This window comes from Sciurus carolinensis, chromosome 4 (genome assembly GCF_902686445.1).
Source record: "Sciurus carolinensis chromosome 4, mSciCar1.2, whole genome shotgun sequence".
NCBI lineage: Eukaryota > Metazoa > Chordata > Mammalia > Rodentia > Sciuridae > Sciurus > Sciurus carolinensis.
Window position 1 is genome coordinate 125,545,351 of NC_062216.1, and position 23,989 is coordinate 125,569,339.

The 23,989-nt window shown below is 39.6% G+C and overlaps 1 protein-coding gene across 8 annotated transcripts in view; it reads right to left on the reverse strand.

The window, feature by feature from the left end:
* Grip1 (glutamate receptor interacting protein 1) overlaps window positions 1–23,989 on the reverse strand; it is a 379,314-nt gene that overhangs the window by 71,444 nt on the left and 283,881 nt on the right. For 3 of the 8 annotated variants that reach the window (XM_047550563.1, XM_047550565.1, XM_047550570.1), the window contains exons 10-13: window positions 22,188–22,343; window positions 21,385–21,540; window positions 7,750–7,936; window positions 7,025–7,170 (exon numbers count right to left, since the gene is read on the reverse strand). In XM_047550563.1, the coding sequence (XP_047406519.1) occupies window positions 7,025–7,170; window positions 7,750–7,936; window positions 21,385–21,540; window positions 22,188–22,343 (645 nt within the window). The remainder of the gene's footprint in view (window positions 1–7,024; window positions 7,171–7,749; window positions 7,937–21,384; window positions 21,541–22,187; window positions 22,344–23,989) is intronic. The other 5 variants (XM_047550567.1, XM_047550569.1, XM_047550566.1 and 2 more) reach the window with 3 other exon arrangements.

The following is a 23,989-nucleotide window of genomic DNA, read 5'->3' on the forward strand; positions in this document are numbered from 1 at the left end:
GGTTATGTGGTCAGAGAGTACACATGGGGTATATAAATTCATGTGGCATAGGAAGCCCTACAATTTTTGGAACCCATTGTGTGTGTGTGACTGTTTTAGTTTTTCTGTTTTAAGAAAAGGTTCTCTGTGAAAGGGGAGGGGAGCGTACTGTATGTTTGTGATTATGGATCTCTGTACAGATATAACATTTTACCTGCACTGCTGGCCTGATACAAGTGAGTTCCTAGAAAAATGCATGACTACACAAATGGTATGCCTTTACTTCATGTGCAAACAGAGAAACAATATGTATCCCATTTGTGTACAATAAAAAAAAAAATGGGCCAGAGAACACTGATCTATAATAATTATTACAGCGACATTTTGCTTTTATAAATTTTTAAAGCAGGGAACCTTGACCAAGATTAATATTGTTAATGGCATTGGAAGGGATATTATCACTTCCTGGAAAACACTAATGAATCACTTTGACTATGTAAAATTTGAAATATTCATAATGATAAACAAATATCAACTAATGAGTCTCTTTGATCAAACTGTGGCTTCATTTTAATCCTTAAATGCCAACATGATTTGTTTTATATTTGTTATTTTTTCCTTATATAATTATTTGGCTGTTAAAGCAAAAGCATATTTAATGTGGGACTTTATAAAGCAAAACAACTAAAGAGGAAAAGGTTCTAATATGTGGAAAAAACAATAGGTTTAGAGTAAATAAATATAATTCCGGGAACAAATGATGTTTATTTTGCTAGACTCCCAAGTGATTATTTTACACTTCCCTGGTTTTGCTTTATCTTTGTTAATACTATAATTAAAAACACATTTGGGTAAAAAGGTTTCCTTCTTTCCCATTGGTCTACTTTTCTGCCTGAAGCATTTATTGTTGGCGCAGTAAGATAAGCACCATATCCTGATTCATCAACTGGGCGCCCTTGTGAGGAGTGCAAATGTTTAACTGCCCCCCTCAGAGGAAAGCATGGGGCTCCAGCAACGGTAGCAAGCGTTACTTGATAGGATTTGCACTGAGAGTTCTTTTCAGAACACAAAGCTATATTTTCTCCAACAAAATAACTTCAGAGTTAGAGCAGAAATTTCAAGTAGTTCTGACATCATTCATGGTAGTTTGGTGTTTGAAAGAATAAAAAAAGGCAAAATATAAATTGTGCTCATACTACAACTTTATAAAATTATACATATACATATAAAGGATTTTGGTAAAGGAATATAAACAGAGTGATGGTGTTATGAGCACTTTCAACTTAAAAAATTCTATTAACATTACTGTGATGTTTGTGCAATACTATCTGTTTGCAGAGACTTAGGCAAAAGTATATTCAGAATTAAGCTTTTTAACTACCTTTACGTCATTTAAAATGCTTATAAAATAGTGGTAGTTTGTCCCTGAGACCCAGGGGTGGGAGAATTAATATCAGTGTATAAACAATTTCTGAGGAACACATTTAGAAATGAATGGCTGACGTCCAGACAACTGGGAGTGGGTCCAGGACAGGGCCGTCTTGAAATAACTCACACCCAGGGATTCCCTAACAACTGTCCCGAATTTTTGACTAACTAAAAAGGATTTTTAAAAAAATTCAGGCAGTTTCCAATAGATTCCAGTAGATCAATAATGACTAAATAGGGTGTCTTACTAAAGATTCTGATGCTGTATCTGCAGGAGAAGAGCCACATCATCAGTGATGTCTGACATGAAAGGAAGGAGAGAATGACAATGGGAACACATTTTTTCTTGATCATCTCTATCGATCTGAAATGCGTTGCTTTCTGGACCAAACAAGGGCTGGGAAGATGACCTTAAGTTTCTTGTTCTTGTCCCTTATTAAATATGGGTACTGAATAAAGTACGTTTAATAGATGCAACCTTAAACTTAAGATATTAAAGTCTTAAATCAGCAAATATTAAAATACACATTAAGTATGCATTAAGCAATGAACAAATTTCAAGGATACACATAAAATAAAAATGCATACATAACACAAGTTAATACTTAGATACTGTTTATGAAGAAGGTCAAATTGTTTGGGTCATTGCACTACTGAAAGGTAGTGAGTAGGTGCTGCTGAATGTCCTACTGTGTGCAGGATTCACAGTTCCCTGCAACAAAGGCTGTCAGTGGGGCAGACATACAGGAATCTGATTGTTTCATAGTGGTAAGTCTAACATTTTTCTCTTTTTTTAAATTCATATTTTATTTTTTTAATGAAACAGCTACCGTAACATGAAATGGAGAATGTGGGCTGCAAGTCAGTGGCTTTAGGACCTACCATTCACTTTGCTGTATGACCTAGAGTTGCCCACCTGAGCCTCAGTTCCCCTCTTATAAATAAATGAAGGTATGGGAGTATAAGAGTTCTTTTACCACTAATGTTCTGTCATTGTAGTAAGTATGTCTGGGGTAACTGGGCAAACTTCCTGTTTGAAAACCATAACGTCACTGCCATCTGATTCCGACAGGGCCCTTCTACCTGGTTCCTGCTGGGTCACAGTTGACTAGAAGGGAGGGATGCTAAACCTAAGCTGGCCCATTAGATTTGCTTTCCTGTGAGTTAGAAGTTAGAACTGGCTGTCCACTTTAGCAAAGATGGGCCCAAAATGCACAATAAAAAGGCAGAGAAAACTTGTCTACAAAGACAGACAGAACAGACTGCAAAAGAAGCAGCTCTGAGACCAGGAACCCCAGAGAAAGTGGGTTTGATCTCAGTTCTTGATGCAAACTGAAGTTCCTGACCCAGCCTCCAACTGCACTTCATTCACCCATTCATTCATTCACCAAGTACTGATCAAGAGCTTGGTACATGATTTTGGGTGCTCAGGGTACATTTGTGAATAAAACCCACAAAATCCTGACATGGCTAGATTTTTCTACTGGAGAAGAGAGACAATAAATACTTCTACAACATATTATCAGAGTATAAGGGCTAAGAGTCATCCATCTGGGCAGGAGGAGAGGGACAGAGAGTCAAGGAAGAGTTTTCTGAGTGAGCGACATTTAAATGAAGACCTGAATAAAATGAGTAAACCACCCAGGGTGCATCAGGGAAGAGCTGTCCAGGCAAAGGACTCACTCACTGCATGTCAAGTGTGGGTGGTTCCCCCTCCCCTCCTGGTTTCAGTCCTGACACCCTTCTAGAAATTTCACTAGTGGAAGGTCTTTCCCTCACCCTGCATTCTCCACTCCCAGATCTCCTTGGGTCAAATGATCTCTGCCTCCACTCCACGTTAGAACATCAGTACTTTGAGCTTTGCTTGACCTTCCCTGAAATTCAAAACCCTAATACATCATGGGCCTCAACCTCCTAGCTGTAGCTCTCTCACCTGCTTTCTCTCAATGTACCCATTTTTCTTCCTGGAGACCCCAGTTCCTTAAGTCCTCCCTGTCCTCTCAGTCTATCAGGCTGATCCTTTTTTGGTTCCCGTCTATCTCCAGCTCCGATTCTTTCAAACACAGGCAGTATAGTGTAGTGGTTGAGTGTGGCCTTTGAAGTCAGCCAGCTGGGGTTATAATGTCAGCCCCACCATTACCACACGGTAAGCTTTGATTTTCTGAGGATATAACACTAGTGGCCAATGTCTTTGCTGTCACATGGGTTAGATGATCTAATGCACACACAGTACTTAGGACAGTAACAAGCCACACAGTGAGCACTTGGTAAATATCATCATGGTAATTAGTGTGCTATTTTCATAATTATTCATCTTCACTCTCAGCAGTGGTTTGCACATTCTTGACTTGGGTTCTTTTATTGAACCTTCTCTAGAAATCTCAGTCTCTGGTCCAATCCAATCCTCTATTTCTCTGCTCTTATTCTTTGGCAGCTGAGATTTCCTAAATCCTCATTTTCATTCCCAAAATGAAATGGGACAAAAGTCCATAATTTGCAGGTTGACTCTGCTTGGTCCCCCACCCAGCTTGAAGATTCCTTTATGTGCTTCCGGTTGGTTTTCTCACTCATTCTTTGCACATGCAAACCAACATCATTCTTTTCAACAACCCAAGCTATAGGCCCTTTCACCTTTGCTTACATGAACTACTGAAACACAGTTTAAAATGTATTTACAGTTTCACATGCTTTTCTTTAAATTCATGAGAGGAGGTCTTCTATCTTCTGCCTTAGGGTAGTTATCTACTTACGTTCTAGATAACATTTCCTTCTCATTCCTTCGGGGACCTGATTCCACCAATTATCTCTTCTCTCCCTCATTGTTTCAGGGCCCCGCCATGCTCAAATATCTCCAATCTCAACAAAACAAAACAAGTCACCTCTGAACTATGAATCTCCCTCTATCTGTTGTCCTATCTCCTTTCTCTATGACTAAATTTTTGGACCTTGCCAAATGTCCCCTGGGACAAAAATTAAACCTGCTTGAGAACTACTGAATAGAGGACAAGGCACATAGAACAGGGTCACAAACACATAACTAAATACAGTACAAGTTTTAAAAAGAGGAACCCATGACTCCCAGTCATTTTCACCATTTAGTTCATTTTTCCTGCTAAACTTGCTTTCTAAACCCAAACCCCAGGCAGGTGACAGGCACAGCAGGTCTGTATTCTCACCCTTCCCTCACTCAGCTCACTACGATCTGACTTCTGTCCTCACATCTGTGAACCTACCCTGGCAGTGTCTTTTAAAAAAAAGAAAATTATAATTGTTAAACCAAAGGACACTTCCAGCTTTGAATTCCCTGCAGTAACATTATGTTATTGAACATGACTTTTGCCTCGAAACTCTTGCTACTCCAAAATGCCACCATCTTTTGGTTCTCCTCCCACTTTTCATTAGTCATCTTCTTTATCTCCTTTGCAACCACCTTAGCGCTTAAAGTCTCAGTATTCCTCAGGTAGAACTCTGCCCACTTCTGCCCGCTTGCCCAATTACCTTCCTACCCTCGCTCTCCCTAATGCTTAGCTTTTCCCCAATGACTTTAACCATCGCTGATATATTGGTCATTCCTTGGTCCTGCTCATGAGCCTGGATCCCAATCCCAGGCTCTTGGAGGTGTTGCCTTCCTGGGCCCTTCCCTATGTCCTCCAGCGGCCACATAAATTCACTAATCCTCTTGTCTTTCACCAGTACTTATTCTTTTCCAATTGGCAATGAACTCCTTGGGATATTGATCCCTCCCATTTTTAGTTCCAATGACCTGAACATAGCACAGTGCATTTAGTAAGGGTGTTCAGTAGCTGCCTTTTGGATTAAGAGGCATGCTTGTCTTGGCATTGGCTATGGATTTTTCAACTCATGCCTGAATTAGAAATCTACTGTTTCTCTCCAAAAAAAAAAAAAAAAAAAAAGTTCCTCTTTCCCTCATCTTCTGTATCCAATCTTTAGTCAAGTTCTTTTGGCCCTACTTCATGCCATGGTCTGAATTTCACTGTCCCCACTTCTTAGCACTACCCTCTTGTCAGGTCATCATGATTTTTTTTCTTTACCTCTCTAATTGCTATAAAATCCTTTTTCTTTTTTTCTGCTTCTGCTATTTTCCCCCTTACATTTCAGAAGGCTGTTTCTGAAACATTCATCAGATTACCCCCACTGTGCTGCATAAAGTGCGCCCTGGCTTTGTTAGACGTGGAGTATCAGTTCTTCACCAGGACACTGTATTCTGTGGCCCCTTCTAGCCTCTTCAACTCCAACTCCAAATCCAGTCCAGTTCTCCCCTCTACTCCTTCCTATGCTCCAGCAACAGTCCTTTCAACTGCTTCTCACCAAACTTATTTTTCAGGCTCAAGTTCTTTACACTGGCTACTCCTTCTGTCTAGAGTGTTTATTTTCCCAGATCCTTGATGGCTGACACTTTCTCTATTTCCAATTTCCACTCAAATATCACTTTCCTGGAGAATTATCCTTCAAGATAGCTCCCCCAGCCATTCCCTAGCCCTCTAGCCTGCTTTATTTTCTGCTGAGAACATATTATTATCTATGTTTATATGTATTGCTTTCTAAATTAACTTTCTGTGCTGCTATAAGCTTCATGAAGACAGGGCTATTTTCTTCCTTTCCTGTCCATTGTTACATCTACATTGTGTAGGGGATTATAGAATACTCAGCAGATATTTGTTGGAATTAGTTGATCCCTGCATCCCAAAGGCATGGCGTATCTTTACTGACTGGTGAATGTTAGTGGGCCGTAGAGTGGAATTTCACTTGAGTATCCAGCTTTCTTTAATGGAAAGTAGATTTAATCTTTGTCAGTCAAACACCTGCTAATTACTGACTAGGACATAGCACCATGACCAAACTCCTAGGCTCCCCTGAGCCCTCTTCTTTTGAACAGGACTTTTCCTTGGCTTGGGAGCTCAGTTTCAGTAAGAATCCTCCTGAGCCAGTGTATAGACACCACCCTTGCCCCCATCTAATCTGGATCCTCCTAGAAATTCCCCTCCAAAGACCTGCTCACCCTCACCTTGTGCATTAGCTACATAGAAATCCCCATCTGTCCTGTCTGTTTGGAGTGGAGTCCAGTCTCTCCCCTACTACAATAATCTTGACTCAATTGAACTAGTCTTGAATAAAGTCTCCTTTATTATTTTAAATGAGTGCCTGGTGCAATTTCTCTTTAACACTAAAGGCCAAATATTTACCTACTAGGCTTGTATAAATTTACCTAATGAATTTTTATTACTCTACCATATAACTTCCCCGTGTTCTTTGCAGTGGGAAGGGTCAGACAGGCTTTTCTTGTTTCTGGGATTAAAGAATTTGGTTTCTCCAGCATAGAGAGGAAGGTTAGAATAAAGGCAACATGACTTTTTGAAATCGCCTCCATAGTGGCTATTACTCATTCAATTTGTCACATTTATTTTCAGTTGTTCTTGTGGTGACATTTTAATGAATAATACAAAAACAATGCGCAATTCAAAATGACACCTGAAACCTCTTAAACAAAAACATGGTCAGTATATAAAAAAATAATTCTCTCTCTTGCCACATAAACAATATAATTCAGATGCGGCCAGCTCCTGATGCTGCCACGGTCTTGAGATTTGGACTGTACCTGCGACATCAAACTCAATTTCCAGGGTGACCTTGTTCGTGATGGAAGAGTCTCGGAGGAGCTGATTGGCTTCCTCAAAGGTACTGTCTTCAGTTGGAATTCCATTAATGGCCATCACTCTGTCTCCGATCTGTAGTACCCCGCATCTAATTTAGAACCACATGTTAGAGGTTGTAGGTAGAATACATAATCATCAAGTTGAACTTGCCAGATCTACCTCATTTGATCCTTGCAAAATAGCATGACTGCTTGGTCTTATTTATTCAATGCTGCGGGAATCACATTAGGTCAACTGCAATGTCTTGTGCTCCTGCATTTCATGGCTACAACTGTGGGCAAGGGAATCCTGAAGTACCCCAGGGAAGTAATTTATATTTTGTGCTCATAGTACTGTTATAATGTGATCAAAACTGATACATTCCTGCATGGTAGTGAAACTACTGAGGTTTGAATTTCAGATTTTTTTTTTTGGCATGGATTTTCTCCTTTTTAATTAATACAGCCTCTAGTCTCCTGATGGACAAGAATCTGCTAGATTAAGGCATCCATGCTTATAATTCTTCTCAAATCTGATCATGAACATAAAATTTTATTGTCACAACAGAGTTCACTGTGTCTGGCATTACCTGCATTGAGCACTGTTCCATAATTTATTAGCCATTCAAAGATAGCCAGCACCAGAAATGCATAGCACAAAAAAATACTGTGAAAGAAAAGCATCTCACCTCTCCGCTGGGCTGTCAGCTTCGATATAGGAAATCAGAGGTGGGGAGGAGAGAGTCTCTGTGGCAAACACACTGCCCTGCAGTTGGATTCCAAATCCTGTGACAGGATCTGCTGTCAGCACAACCTCTGTGGTCTCTGTGTGAACCACCTGTCCAGCCAATCCCACTGTGCTAGAGGCTAAAGACACTGGAGGAACAAACAGGAAAAAGAAGGACTTTAGGTTTAGGCAACTACCAGGAACACTAGCATTTCCCAAATAGATCATGTCCCTGAATGAAAGCCCATTGGCAGTGGTGAGAGTTTAAATTTTGGCTTTTCAGCAAAAAGGTTGGCCAGAGTCAAACGAGATAAATGATTCTCCCCCAATTTTTCATATTTCAGTCATAACACCAGTGTAGTTCCCTCTGTTATACCCGCAAACCAGGAACTGATATGGGGGCTGCAGCAACAGGATGGCCTTGGGATGTGGGCATGTAGGTTCTGGTCCTGGCTCTATCACTGAGCAGCAGCTGGGGGCCCTTGGGGAAGGCCGTTGCATCTCTGTGTGAGTCTGGGTCCTATCTAGGGAAAGGGGAGCTGGGCTGGCAGGTCTAATGCTTTCCTGCTTTAGCCATCTGTGCTTGAGCTTTAATGACTTTTTACAAACAACCTGACCTTCAACTTTCAAGACACAATCAATCTAAATCTGGTCACTGAAGGCTGTTCTGGTCCTCAACCTTATTCCAGCACTGAGTTGGCACAAGAGAGTCATTTAAACCATACACTCCTCCTACCCCCAAATTTGGCCTCCTCAGTCTATGTTCTTTCCCTCTGGGTCTCCAGCCTACCTGTTGTCTCCTGTTCCATTCTTTACTAACACTCATCTGAGCTTCCAGCTAGACATTGCCTTCTTATTCCCATCCCCAGCTTTGACCATAAAGGACCTGATTCTCTCCAGGATGCACCTCCTGGACCGTGCCCACAGGAGCTGGCCACCTGTGCTCTCAAAGCACATTCTCTGCCTGCACAGTCCTATGTTGAAGCGTTACTTCTCCAAAAAAAGGGGTTTCTAGTGCCCTTATTGTAATTAAAGCTTGATGACACCAGATACTGTAAAACCTTTTCTAACGACAACCCATTTTCCTTCATTCCCCTTGCAGGACAAAGAAAGAGAAAGTTTTATAATACTCCTAGCTCCCATTTAAAATTCCATAGTCTTCAGGTGCTGTGATACACACTTGTAATCCCAGAGGCTTGGGAGGCTGAGGCTGGAGGATGGCAAGTTGGAGCCCAGACTAAGCAACTTAAAAACTCTGTCTCAAAATAAAAATTTCAAAGGGTTGGGGATATAGTTTAATGGGAGAGTGCCCTTGGCTTCAATCCCCAGGCCTTCAGAGACAAAAAACAAAAATAAATGAAATTACATAGTCTGTACTCATTTCTGCTTTGTCTCATCTGCAAGTCCATATTTTTCTATTCTTTCAAAATTCCCACCCATCTGCTTGCTGATGTGGCGTCTTTTTTCTTAGCTACTTCCTCTTGCCTGTGTCTTTTCCTGTTCCTTATCATGGCGATGGCCTGTGTACATGCTGGCTTTGCAGCTCTTCACTCTCAGTGTGGGTTATTAGCAAGTCCTCCCTAACGTGGCTCTGCCAGCCCGGCCCGACGCTCCACTCCATCCTTCTTCGACATGGATAGATCTCCAAGGTCTGAATCTGAATTCCCCTTGATGAACACACATTCCTCATGATCCTTCGTTCCTAGTTCCTACACTCTCGCTTTCTCCTCTTTCTGATCCCTATCTCATCCCTTCTCACTTGTCTCCTGGTTTTCAAACAACATCTCTAGCAACAGAATTTCTCTCATCACATGAAAGCATCCTAAAAGGTGCCTTCTGTGCTTCTGTGTCATAAAAACCTCTCTTGCTGCTTTTCTAAACTTTCCTTTTCACTAGTCGAGCTTCACACCAATCTATTGATTTGCATTGATTCTGAAGCTGCTTAGAATTTGGCTTCTTTTACCCTTTGCTGAAAGTACTTTCACCAAGGATTCCCTTACGATCCAAATGAGTGACCTCATCTGCTCCAACTACTCTGGAGTGACTGGTTTCAGGACCACCGCTTCTGAAATCACCCTTTAGGTTTTGATGAAGCTTTGTTCTCAGTCTCCTACCTCTTCAGCCCCTACTGGTTACTTTGCCTCCATCTGTACAAGAATCTCGGGCTCACCTGTGGTTCTATCCTAAGTTCTCTCATTCTTTCCATCGCTTCCAACTTGCCCATGACAGGACCTTGGTGTGCACCTTTTCAAATCTCTCTAGTTTCAAGTTTTAGTGACAAATTTCTTTTCTTGATAGCTAACCCATCTGCAAACATGTTTTGTTGACATCTCATATTTTCCAAAATTAAGTAAATCATCTTCCCTTTCTCATTGCCTCTCCATTCCACAAAAATACTGTCACGTCAGTCCAGGCCTGAAATCTCAAAGCAGCCTTTGATTCAAAACTGCCCACCGTCTCATATCAACCAATTGCTAAGTTCTCACAGGTTGAGCCCTATAAGATCATGTGTATAAGTCCTTTTTCCCCTTTTTACTTTCAATACCTTAATTCAGGCTTTCATTACTTTCTGTTTCAGCTATTGTAATGTACATATTTCTGGGTCCTCTCATGCTGAATGCTCTTTAGATATTAGACCTCCTTCACAGTGAGGTCCGGACTTCTCTGCTCCCCTAGGACTTCTTTACCATAGCACAGGTTACTGTGTAGACCTCCTGTCAGTGTCACTTCCTGTTGTCTCTTGCTATAGGCTTTGTTGCCCAAGTGGCCTTTCCGATAGGCAAAGGTCATCCCTCAGTTTACAGTATTTCAACAGTTCCCATTTCCTAGAAAACAAACTTTTAAATTCTAGCAGTGCATGCAAGACTCTTCACAAGTTCACTTTCTCCTGCCCATCAGGTCTCCTGTACTTCCACAATCCCTCCGTGAGCCACGTGCTCTAGGCCTCTGGACACAGCTTTGTGTCTTAGTATATACTCTGCCCTCTGCCTCTTTAGCCACTCCTCTGGGCTTTTAATGTCCCCTTTCCTGCTTAACTCAGGCAGAATTCGGTACTTCCTTTTCTGCACTTACACATTTATAATTCATAGTGCTATTTTGGTACTTATCAGGTTTGTATTTGCTTGCCTGTCTCTCCACTTGACCCTGAGTTCTTAAGTAGTTGGGAATAGATCTTTTTATCTTGATATCTCGTTGTTGGAATGTTCAATAAATGCTGAATAAATGAGGAATGAGTCAAGTTTTGTGATATCATCTACATTTTCCTCTTTGGAATCGACATTTCACACAGGTGTGATAAGTTAACATAAAGAATTAGAAGTCACTCCTGAGGACCCAAAGTCTTCCATCATGATAGATCACTGTAGTTGACAGGACAAGGGAGGGTGAGGTAGAATATGTCTGGGGCGGGCAAACCCCCTACTTTTCTTTATAGGTTACTTCATTGTTCTGCCTCTGCAGTTGGTGGGTGGGGGAGGGAGTCTCCACCCCAGGCTTTGCACAGACTGTGCAAGTTCCACCATCCCAATGTCCTACTGAGGGACTATCATATATTGACACAGATACATTTTCTGGTGTGGCTTCGTTGATGTTGAGTGTGCTTCGATTGCCCTCCAAATCATACATTTTGTTATCTGTGACAGAAAAGCGAGAGAAGATGCCATTTCCCACCAGTGAGGATCTGATGAGCTGCATTTCCTTCCAGCTATACTCATAGGAGGACAAGGCCAGGTGTCACCATCTTGTGGGGGTTACTTCCACTCATCTTCCAGGAAGCTTTGTGGATTTCAACAGCAACACTTCCCCCCTTTTGAATTTTTCCATAGGTTCACATTAGTATTTCTTTCCATTCAATATCTCAATTTGAAATATTTTTGGGACTACTGAACTGGAGTTAAAAGAAACTGGTTTTACGAGAACAAAGAAACATCATATCAAAATCTCTGGGACACTATGAAAGCAGTATTTAGAGGAAGATTTATTTCATGGAGTGCATTTAATAAAAGAAGTAAAACTCAAAAAATAAACGACCTAACACTACAGCTCAAAGCCCTAGAAAAAGAAGAACAGACCAACACCAAAAGTAGTAGAAGACCGGAAATAGTTAAACTCAGAGCTGAAATCAACGAAATTGAAACAAAAGAAACAATACAAAAAATTGACAAAATAAATAGTTGGTTCTTCGAAAAAATAAACAAAATTGATAAACCTTTAGCCACACTAACAAAGAGAAGACAAGAGAAAATCCAAATCACTAAAATTCGGAATGAACAAGGAAATATCACAACAGACACGACTGAAATACAAAACATAATTAGAAGCTATTTTGAAAATCTATACTCCAACAAAATAGAAAATTTCGAAGACATCAACAGGTTTCTAGAGACATATGAATTGCCTAAACTGAACGAGGAGGACATACACAATTTAAATAGACCAATTTCAAGTAATGAAATAGAAGAAGTCATCAAAAGCCTACCAACAAAGTAAAGTCCAGGACCAGATGGGTTCTCAGCCGAGTTCTACAAAACCTTTAAAGAAGAGCTCATTCTAATACTTCTCAAAGTATTCCATAAAATAGAAGAGGAGGGAACCCTCCCAAACTCATTCTATGAAGCCAATATTACCCTGATACCTAAACCAGACAGAGACACATCAAGGAAAGAATATTTCAGACCAATATCCTTAATGAACATCGACGCAAAAATTCTCAACAAAATTTTAGCAAATCACATACAAAAACATATTAAAAAGATAGTGCACCATGATCAAATGGGTTTCATCCCAGGGATGCAAGGTTGGTTCAACATCAGGAAATCAATAAATGTCATTCACCATATCAATAGACTTAAAGTCAAGAATCACATGATTATTTTGATAGATGCAGAAAAAGCATTTGATAAAATACAGCACCCCTTCATGCTCAAAACACTAGAAAAAATAGGGATAGTGGCAACATTCCTTAACATTGTAAAGGCCATCTACGCTAAGCCCATGGCTAATATCATTCTAAATGGTGAAAAACTGAAAGCATTCCCTCTAAAAACTGGAACAAGGCAGGGATGTCCTCTTTCACCACTTCTATTCAATATCATCCTTGAAACTCTAGCCAGAGCAATTAGACAGACCAAAGAAATTAAAGGGATACGAATAGGAAAAGAAGAACTCAAACTATCCCTATTTGCTGATGATATGATTGTATACTTAGAGGAACCAGGAAATTCCACCAGAAAACTTTTAGATCTCATTAGTGAATTCAGTAAAGTAGCGGGATATAAGATCAATGCACATAAATCTAAGGCATTTTTATACATAAGCGATGAATCTTCAGAAAGAGAAATTAGGAAAACTACCCCATTCACAATAGCTTTGAAAAAAATAAAATACTTGGGAATCAATCTCACAAAAGAGGTGAAAGACCTCTACAATGAGAACTACAGAACACTAAAGAAAGAAATTAAAGAAAACCTTAGAAGATGGAAAGATCTCCCATGTTCTTGGATAGGCAGAATTAATATTGTCAAAATGGCCATACTACCAAAAGTGCTATACAGATTCAATGCAATTCCAATAAAAATCCCAATGATGTACCTTACAGAAATAGAGCAAGAAATTATGAAATTCATCTGGAAGAATAAGAAACCCAGAATAGCTAAAGCAATCCTTGGCAGAAAGAGTGAAGCAGGGGGTATCGCAATACCAGATCTTCAACTCTACTACAAGGCAATAGTAACAAAAACGGCATGGTGTTGGTACCAAAATAGAAAGGTGGATCAATGGTACAGAATAGAGGACACAGACACAAACCCAAATAAATACAATTTTCTCATACTAGACAAAGGGGCCAAAAATATGCAATGGAGAAAAGATAGCCTCTTCAACAAATGGTGCTAGGAGAATTGGAAATCCATATGCAACAGAATGAAACTAAACCCATATCTCTCACCATGCACGAAACTAAACTCAAAATGGATTAAGGATCTCGGAATCAGACCAGAGACCTTGCATCTTATAGAAGAAAAAGTAGGTCCAGAGCTTCAACATGTCGGCTTAGGACCAGACTTCCTCAACAGGACTCCCATAGCACAAGAAATAAAAGCAAGAATTAATAACTGGGATAGATTCAAACTAAAAAGCTTTCTCTCAGCAAAGGAAACTATCAGCAATGCGAAGAAAGAGCCTACAGAGTGGGAGAAAATCTTTGCCAATCATACTTCAGATAGAGCACTAATCTCCAGAATCTATAAAGAACTCAAAAAACTCTACACCAAGAATGCAAATAATCCAATTGACAAATGGGCTAAGGAAATGAATAGACACTTCACAGAAGAAGATCTACAAGCAATCAACAAACATATGGAAAAATGTTCAACATCTCTAGTAATAAGAGAAATGCAAATCAAAACCACCCTAAGATTCCATCTCACCTCAATGAGAATGGCGATTATCAAGAATACAAGCAACAACAGGTGTTGGCGAGGATGTGGGGAGAAAGGTACACTCATACATTGCTGGTGGGGCTGCAAATTAGTGCAGCCACTCTGGAAAGCAGTGTGGAGATTCCTTAGAAAACTTGGAATGGAACCACCATTTGACCCAGCTATCCCACTCCTTGGCCTATACTCAAAGGACTTAAAATCAGCATACTACAGAGATACAGCCACATCAATGTTCATAGCGGCTCAGTTCACCATGGCCAGATGGTGGAACCAACCTAGATGTCCTTCAATTGATGAATGGATAAAGAAACTGTGGTATATATATACAATGGAATATTACTCAGCCATAAAGAATGATAAAATTATGGCATTTGCAGGCAAATGGATGAAATTGGAGAATATCATGCTAAGTGAGATAAGCCAATCTCAAAAAACCAAAGGAAGAATGATATTGCTAATAAGTGGATGATGACACATAATGGGGGGTGGGAGGGGTTAGTGTTAGGGTTAGAGTTAGGTTTAGGGAGGGGGGCAAGAATGGAGGAAGGAAGGACTGTATAGAGGGAAAAGAGGGGTGGGAGGGGAGGGGGGGAAGGGAAAAAATAACAGAATGAATCAAACAACATTACCCTATGTAAATTTATGATTACACAAATGGTATGCCTTTATGCCATGTACAAACAGAGAAAGAACATGTATCCCATTTGTTTACAATAATTAAAAAAAAAAAAAAAAGAAAGAAACTGGTTTTAAGTCAGTTCTTTCTCGTCTCCTTTAAGAAAGAGCCAGATCACTTACATAGTAACAGGCAGGAGCAGATTAGGTCTAGTGAAGACAGGGGACCCTGGGTGTATTTTTTTTTGGAACAGAGAAGAGAATTGAGGGAATTTTATTCTCTAGAATGTTTTTGACAAAGAAGAATGAAATCAATGAGGGTTTCATTAAATCTATAAGCTCTACCTTGAGATAAGCTGAGGTGATAGAAATTATTAGGCAACTTAATTTAGGATTTAACAGAAATTTATGTATTATACATTGATTTTGTAATTACATAAGGTTGTAATTTATACCATCAATATAGGATTATATTAAGTAATTTAGGATTTTACAATGAACTCTAAAAGTCCTCTGATGTATTAGAATCTGTTCTTTGAAATTGTAAAATTTCATTTGAAAGTGTATTGATTACTTACACGTATTAAAGTCTTAGAAACTATTACCAAATATGAAAAAGATAAATTATAGATATAAAAATGAGCAGCAAAAGAAAAAACAACTGATATTACTTAGAGGAAAAAAAAAGATGTGCTTGATTAGCTTGCTTCATTAATGTGGTGAGCAGCAAAAGAAAATAAGGTGATTTGTGAATTATAACACTGTAGTTTAAGATTTGTGTGATAAATTTCCTCTGCAGTAGCAGATCCTTCTGCAAAGTATTCAATCTACAAAGGCTATGAACTATTGGCCCTGGCTCAGGGTTTGTCTACTTCCACTAAAGTGAAGATGGAAATGACTAGGTTGCTGATACCCAACATTTGAATCTAGCTCACTAGGGTGCATCCATCCAGGTTGTGTTCAGGACTCAGTCTGCTCTGTCCTGTTCCCATTCAGGTAGGGATGGTTTTGTTCACAACTCTTCAGGTGTATTAGTCAGGGTTCTCTAGAAGAATAGAATCAACAGGAAGTATGATTATAAAGGGGGATTTATTAGATTGGCTTACACGACCAGAAGTTGGATAGTCCAAAATGGCTGTCTGCAGCTAGAGAACTGGGCAGTTGTGAAGTCCAAGATGCAGAAGTCCCAGAACAAGAAAGTGCTATCCTAGTCTGAGCTAAGGTTTCTGGAAAATACCTGGAGAATCACTGGCAGAGTCTGCTTTGGAAGAGTGAAGAAGCGAGAGTCGGATATCCTCAGACCACTGAAGCAGCAATCAAGAACTCGTTCAAGAAGAGTCAAGCTTGCATCTGTTTCCTTGTTCTTTCAGGTTTTATTCCATCCTATTGGGCAGTGCTGCCCATGCTTAGGGAAGGGTTCACTTCAGGTCACTATCCCACATTTCAATCATTCCTAGGAATGCCCTCATTGACACACCCAGAGGCCTCTTAATCATCAGCATCTCTTAATCCAATCAAGTTGACAATTCAAATTAACCATTACATTAGGTTTGCAGGAATAGCAATTTTTTTTTTTTGGCCAGTTCCTATCTTCTCCAGATCTGGTAAGGAAAGTCAGGGGGAACAAAAGACAGCCAAAGATTTTTTTTTTTTTTAATTCTAGTAAGGTTCAATTTAGGAGGCTGTAATGTTTATTATCAGATAGAAGAAGAATTTAAAAAGAATAGAGAGCATGGAGCCTGAAAGGTTTATTAATAGAATGCATCTATGTTATTTGATCCTGTTATCTGAGACTTCTGTCTCATTACAGTTGCACAGTAAGGGCGACCCTGCTGTGGACCCAACACACTGTGAATCATGTGATCCAGTTCAGAAGAGCAGGAGAGGTGGCCCACAGCTCCCTGACGGTCACTTAGAAAAGCTTACCATGAGCCGCTCTTGTTGTCCATCGTTTTTTCAGGAGTTGGTGAAAGGAACCATGAAAGTTGCTAGGTTTTCTCATTTTCTTCTTTTCAGACTTTTCCAAAGTTACCCTCTCTAGCAGTAAATGCTGATAACCAAAGAAGCAAGGAACATTCTGGGAATATGTTCTAACTTCTGTCTGCTGCAATTCAGGAAGCCTGGTAACAGGTGGAGTCTCTGCTCTGGCTGAGAGTGCAGGAACAGGAAGGAATGAGCTGGATCCACTGCTCCGTCATGCAGCCATGACAAGTGGATAGGAGTTCTGGACGAGGCTTGGTCTCTGGGAGAGCACAGGCAGCGGGGGAAAGGCCAGGAAGATTCTGGAAGAGGTCTGAGACTTTCCTCTATGACATGCTCTGAGACCTTCCCAGGGCTTTGTGACTCTCCTCAAAGCCTAGAGCTCAGTGTGCACACCAGTCTCTGTGAAACAGACAGGGCACCTTCCTGTTTTAATCCTTGTAACATGTTGTTACAGACTTTCTGTGTTTCCCCCTTTGGTCAATGGTACAGAAAGTTTTAATATTCATGTGAGAATATTGCATTCTTTTCTGGTCATGTCTTTACTTTGTACTGGAAACACATGTGAGAATTATTTTTTTTCTGCTTTGCAACTCTAGTCTCAACTCATCATCAATACAGCAAAGAGACTTTTTCTTGTGTTTGTGACTTTTGCCATGATTCACCATCCATACAAATGGCCTGGTTGCTATAGAAACATAAGTATCAAAAAGGAGCAGCGAATGGTGGCACAGAATAAAGGCATAAATAAAGTGGGGGAAATAAACCAGGGCATGGTGAAAATGGCAATAAAATTTTTATTCTCAGTTACTTGGGAAAACCTTTACATCTAATGTGATCATACCAAGCTTAAGCAATAAAAAAAAAAAATAATAATAAAAAAACAGAAAATAAGTTTTCTTCTGATATTTAAAATACTATCATAATTTTTCTCAAATCTTTTTGAAGTAGGAATAAAAGTTTGTAGCATTTGGGGTTTTGTTGTCTGATTAAAATATAAAATGTATGATCTCCTGAGATATATTTATAAACCTCTTGTTATGCACATGTCCTCAGTGGTGCACTTGTGGCTAATGTCTACAGAAAACAAGAACTAGAAATTTCCTGAACCAGGTTTCTGTTTACATTCCTACTATGTTGGAGAATAATGTGCTGATTTATGAGTTGGTTATGGGTCTCAGTGACAGTGTGCCCTCGACTTTGTTTCCTACTAAAAAATTCAAGATGTGTCAATATCAACCTGAGCTAGCCAAACACATTATCATTCATTTGTATTCACTAATGGCCTTAATCAACATAGCAAATCTTACCTAACACAAACAAATGGTTAGCCTTTGAAGCAGAAGTACAAACGTTAATGAATTCATTTTAATTGCTCTTCCCTGCTGAGGGCTGTTAGTGATAAGTACTGTACATGAAGCCATTATGTATATAAAAAAAAGATTCATATGCAAATATCTACATTAAACCCTAAAGGCATTAAATGAAAGACTCGAGACCTACGCATTATGTCAAAGTGTACCACTGTAGAAAATGAGTAAATTTGAAAGTAATGTCAACAGATTTTCACATTGGACAATTCAGGTTCAGGTATATAATACTAACACAAACTATACAGCATATCTAACAAATAGTGCTCACCATTCACCAGATGTTGTTTAGTACACACCCATATACATAAATGGAATCTTCAAAATCACCCAAAGAAGTAAGTAATACAATGATCTGTAATTTTCACTGAGGCATAAAGAGTTAAGCAAACTTGCTCAGGGTCCTATAGCTAGAGCGTAACGATGCTGGGATGAGATTTCCTGGTTCTAGAATCCAGGCTCATAACCACTGTACTATATTACCTTCAACTAGTTTCTTCCCAAAGTAAATAATTTCCTCTAGTCTTAGCTAAGAAATGATTGGAACTCTTGATGCTTCCTGATCTTTCTTTGACTAAACTCAGTCTTCCAGTTTCCTAATTTCAAATTTATTGTCATTTTCACATACTAAAGATGACAAATCTCCTTGTATTTGAAAGGACAGGAAAGTCAAAATCATGCATGCATCATGGTGGTGACTCTCTTTTTCTGATTTTCTTTGTAAGGAAGGCTTTGGATTCCTTTAACATGAAGAAACCACTTCCCAGTGTGGGGGATGGCTGGTGACCCACTGTGTTGGAGAACTGATGGGACTGGTAAGGGGTCCTCTAGGGATGAATCTCTGGCAAATCACTCCCTTTTACAAGAGCATTCTGGTCAGAACCAGCCTGGAAGGACCAGGCTTGGTGTCATTTAGACAACTTGAGGCTGTTTCTTCTTGTATTTCCAAGGTCAGCAGAGGAAGAGACCACCTGCTACCATCTTCTTTCAGTTTCTTTACAGGAATCACAACCACCAAAAAGATAAAGGGGCAAGAAATACACTTCTCTAAACTATGATTAGACCTTTTGGAGATGTTAGTGTTCTCTTCAAGTTTTGCGATTATGGTGAGATTGTGATCTTCCTCTACAGAAAAGAAAAATTAAGGAGTGATTTGTGTTTCTCCCCTGTTAAAACATTTAATCATCATTTTTTTTTTCTTTATACAGACAGCCAGTTATCTCAGACAGAGTAGCCAATTACATCTTTCTAGTCTTGCTTGGTCTGTATTGTGTCTGGCTGTCCCAGAAGCTAGCTTTTCCAAGAATGACAGTTGAAGTTTGGACTTTAGGATGGTTGCTTGTAAATTTGAGCATTCTTCCTACCTTCTTAATGCTACAGAGGGTAATAAGAAATTCATGAAGAGAAGTGAGTCTCGGTGGGGTAAGTTGGTGAAGCAAGTAAGGAAAGTTGCAGAATGAGATATAATATGAAAAGGTACTTTCAAAATTTTCACTGATTTTGGTGGTGGTGGGGTCACGTCATGAAATATAATTTAACTTGTTATATTATTTGTTAAATAACTTATTACATAATTTGTTCAATTTAATTTGTTATATGAAATAACATTAAACAAATGCATGAGATTATTACATTTATCAAAAGGGAGGCAGAGTGTGCACAATATACTTTTAGAGGGAATAAGAAACCAACAACAAAGGTTTCATCCAAAGCTATCCAGAATAGAAGAAGGAGTCTTAAAAGAAAAGTCACACCTTTGACTACCTTATGACATCAAAAGAGTAAGAAAAAAATGTCAAATAAAAAGTTGCAGGACTTCACCATGTTGGCTTAGTATCTGACTTCCTTATCAAGCCTCCTAAAGTGCAAGAAGTAAAATCAAGAATCAATAAAGGGGATGGATTCAAACTTAAAAGCTTCTTCTCAGCAAAGGAAACAATCAATAATGTGAAGAGAGAGCCTACAGAATGGGAGAAATCTTTACCACACGCACCTCAGATAGAGCATTAGTCTCCAGGATATATAAAGAACTCAAAAAAACTTGACACCAAAAAAACCAAATAACCCAGTCAATAAATGGGCTAAGGAACTGAACAGACACTTCACAGAAGAAGAAATATAATCAATCAACAAATATATGAAAAAATTTTCAACATCTTTAGCAATTAGAGAAAAGCAAATTAAAACTACTCTAAGATTTCATCTCACAATTGATAATGGCAATTATCAAAATTACAAACAACAATAAATGTTGGTGAGGATGTGGGGAAAAAGGTACACTCATATATTGCTGGTGGGAATGTAAATTGGTGCAATCATTATGGAAAGTTCTATGGAGATTTCTCAGAAAACTTGGTATGGAACCACCATTTGACCCAGCTATCCCACTTCTTCATTTATACCCAAAGAACTTAAAATCAGCATATTACAGTGATGCAGTCATATCAATGTTTTTAGCAGCTCAATTCACAATAGCTAAATTATGGAACCAAATTAGGTTGCCTTCAACAGATGAATGGATAAAAAGATGTGGTGTATATATGATGGAATATTATTCAGCCTTGAATAAGAATGAAATGATGGCATTTGCAGGTAAATGGATGGAGCTGGAGAATATCATGCTAAGTGAAATAAGGCAATCCCCAAAAACCAAAAGCTGAATGTTTTCTCTGATATTTGGATACTAATTCACAATGTGGGGATGGGGGATGCTAGGGAGGAATAGTTATAGTAGATTAGGCAGAGGTGAGTAAAGGGAGGAGAGGGGTCTGGGGATGGGAAGGATAGTAGAATGAATCAGACATTATTACCCTATGTACATATGTAACTACACAACCGATGGAATTCTACATCATGTATAGCCAGAAAAATGAGAAATTATACTCCATTATATATGATGTATTGAAGTGCATTCTACTGTCATGTTTAACTAATTAAAACCAATTAAAAACTTAAAAAAAAAGTGGTAGGAAAGGAGAGTAGGAAACTAGTGCAGCCTGAAATTATACCCAGTCAATATTATCATATAGAATATGGGCACATGTCACGGTCCTTGGTCCAGAGCTCTGGCTTCGTAGCATCTCCCTGGTCACTTAAGCATTCAAATGCTCTTCCCATAGGTCAGTGAGTCAAAGATCCAGTGCCTGCATGCCTCCCACAAGCCACAAGACTGACATTGGCTGGCATTCCACTTACGTGAACTTTTGAAGTCTTTCTTTTTCAGTCTCCTCCTCATCATGGTCCCGCGTGGGCTCGTGGAGTAGAGGCTTCGAGGTAAAGTCCCCATGTTCAGGGAACTCAGGCTGTACGCACTCATGGAGGCAGGAGAGAAGGAGGAAGACACCAGAGCTGCTGTAAGAGAGTGAAGACTTGGCACGGAGCACTTGCAGATGGCCCGTGAGCTGCCACCCCCGCCAGCCAGCACTAAGTCAGAAAGACACACATGATCAACAGCAGTGGCTAGTAGCTACCCAACCAGACAGAGACCAGGCCTCGGGAGCCAGGGGACAGCACTTTGGAATCTCAGAGTTACAAGAGCTTAGAAAGTGCTGAGGAGTAACAGGAGCCTCAGAAGCACACAGGAAAACAGAGACTCCATGAAGTTTGCTTGAAACCAAAAAACAGACATTCAAACAAATTTCTCCATAAACAGTAAACCAAGACATCGAATACATGATCTAATGTTCATAGATATTTTCTGATGTGGGTTTCATAATTGATTTCACATATACAAGGAACCGAGAACACCGTCCTCTCTATAACGTTCTGAATGGTTATTTCCTGAATCAGGTATGAAGCATTCTGAACATTAACTTCCTTTCTTAATGACGAATGCTTTCCCATGGAAAAGACTAAGGAGACGTTGCAAATAACACATGGTTACTATGAAAAAAGCACGCAACACCCACGAAGCGGAAGATGGAATGGATTAGAGGTGGAGGGAGTGAGAAGAAGGCAATTGAAATGAAAGACCGAGAGGAGAAAGCCTGGAACATTACGAGGGCTGTTTGGAGGAGGCGCTTTCGGGAATGTCAGAGCTGGCACTCTGCAATGGTCAGGGTGGTGCGTGTTACACTGGTGGTTGGCATGGAGGCTGCAGTGGTTGCTGGCCCAGGAATCCCAGGGAAGTTGCCTGTCGCTCCTCTGAATTTTCACTGCCCATATGAAGTGATGATGAGAAATAAGAAAAACAAACAAAGAACCAAAAAAAAAAAAAAAAAAAAAAAAAAAAGGAAAAAGTAACTGAATTGCAGAAATTAAAAAAAAAAAAAAACTAACAAAAATGAAAGCTGCTTGCAAAGAAAAAAAATCCACTTGGCTTTGCCCTTTTCTCAGTGATCAGTGAAAGAGATGATTAACATCAGCAATGGAAACTTTTCATCTTCTCAAGAATAATGCATGTCTTTCCCCAACCCATTTTTTCTCCTTTTAGGATGACCATTGAATCAATTTCTAATCTCCCTCTGTGCTTTGCAGTGGAGATTAAAAACATTTTTTTTAAAACTTAAAAGTCAGCTCCAAAAAGATCTATGGCATACAATTAGTAATTAAAGATTTGCAAATCTTGGCCAGTTAGTAGCACTTGTTTAGAGAAAAAGAAAAGAAGGAACAATAAATCACATTGTCTCATGATTCGTGTGGGTTACTAGTCACACATCACAATTTACTGCTCTGACATTTTAATTACACCATGATCCATCACTTGGACTTGATTTTCCTCAATAATAAACCACTCTAATCATCTGTCAGTATCAGAATCTTATCTGTATCCTGACTAATAAGGAGAAAATAAAAGTCTATTTTATGATTTTTTTTTTGAAAAAGTGTTTTTCCATTAGAAATAGTTAATTCTGAAAATACTTCACATGTTCTTCTATTTCTTTCAGGTGCCATAAAATATGAGGTTTATTTCAAAATCTTGGTGCCCATTTTATTTATTAAAGAAGCACTTACCATGTTTCTATTCTAGTATTGGTGTGATTTTTCTACCCAGCATTCTGAAATATTTGTAATTATGTTTGCTACTGACAGGAAGTTTGTCACTGAACATCCTGAAAGAGTTAAAGTAACTATGAGGTTTTATTTCCTCCTGCTTTCCATGATCCTAATGTTAGGTGTTTTCCATGTGAATTATTTATCAGTAGTTATTCATATAGAGAGGCTGAATGTATATATACATGGGAGAGTCATTTAGATAAGAACTTAAGTTATACTGTCCATGAACCCAGCTTCCTTAGTGCGTCTCTGCTTTCTGAAGTGGGACAGTACATGGAACATAAGCTCTAGCAGGGACCGGTCACTGTGCGGTGGGGATGACCTGGCTTTCAGGTGCCTTTGCCCTTCCTCTCTGTATGACCTTGGCTAGCTACTGAGCCTCTCAGTCTCCTTTTCCTCATATCCAACAGGAGGTCGTGAGAGCGTCTGCTCCCCAGGACTACAGGGAGGGTTATGCAGGCAAGGAGCTCAGCGTGGTGCTGTGTGAATAAAAACAGGTGAGCTGGGAGTCCTCACTTGATTCTCCTTCCGTTCTCTCCACTTACACAATAAAGGGCCTTTCGGAGGAAACAGATGTGGCTCACTCAATGAATGTCACTCACTGGACACTGAAGTCTCAGAGGGCTTGTCAGAAATCTGCAGAACACTTTCGTAGCCAATTGGTAGTCCTAAATCATCTCGCCCTTTCCTTCCACCCCAACGCTCTTTCTGGTTTGGGTTCCCACTCCCTCTCCACTATCCTGGTTCAAGCCACCACCTCCATCTAGAGCACTAGGACATCTCCAGACTTGGTTCCCTGATCACC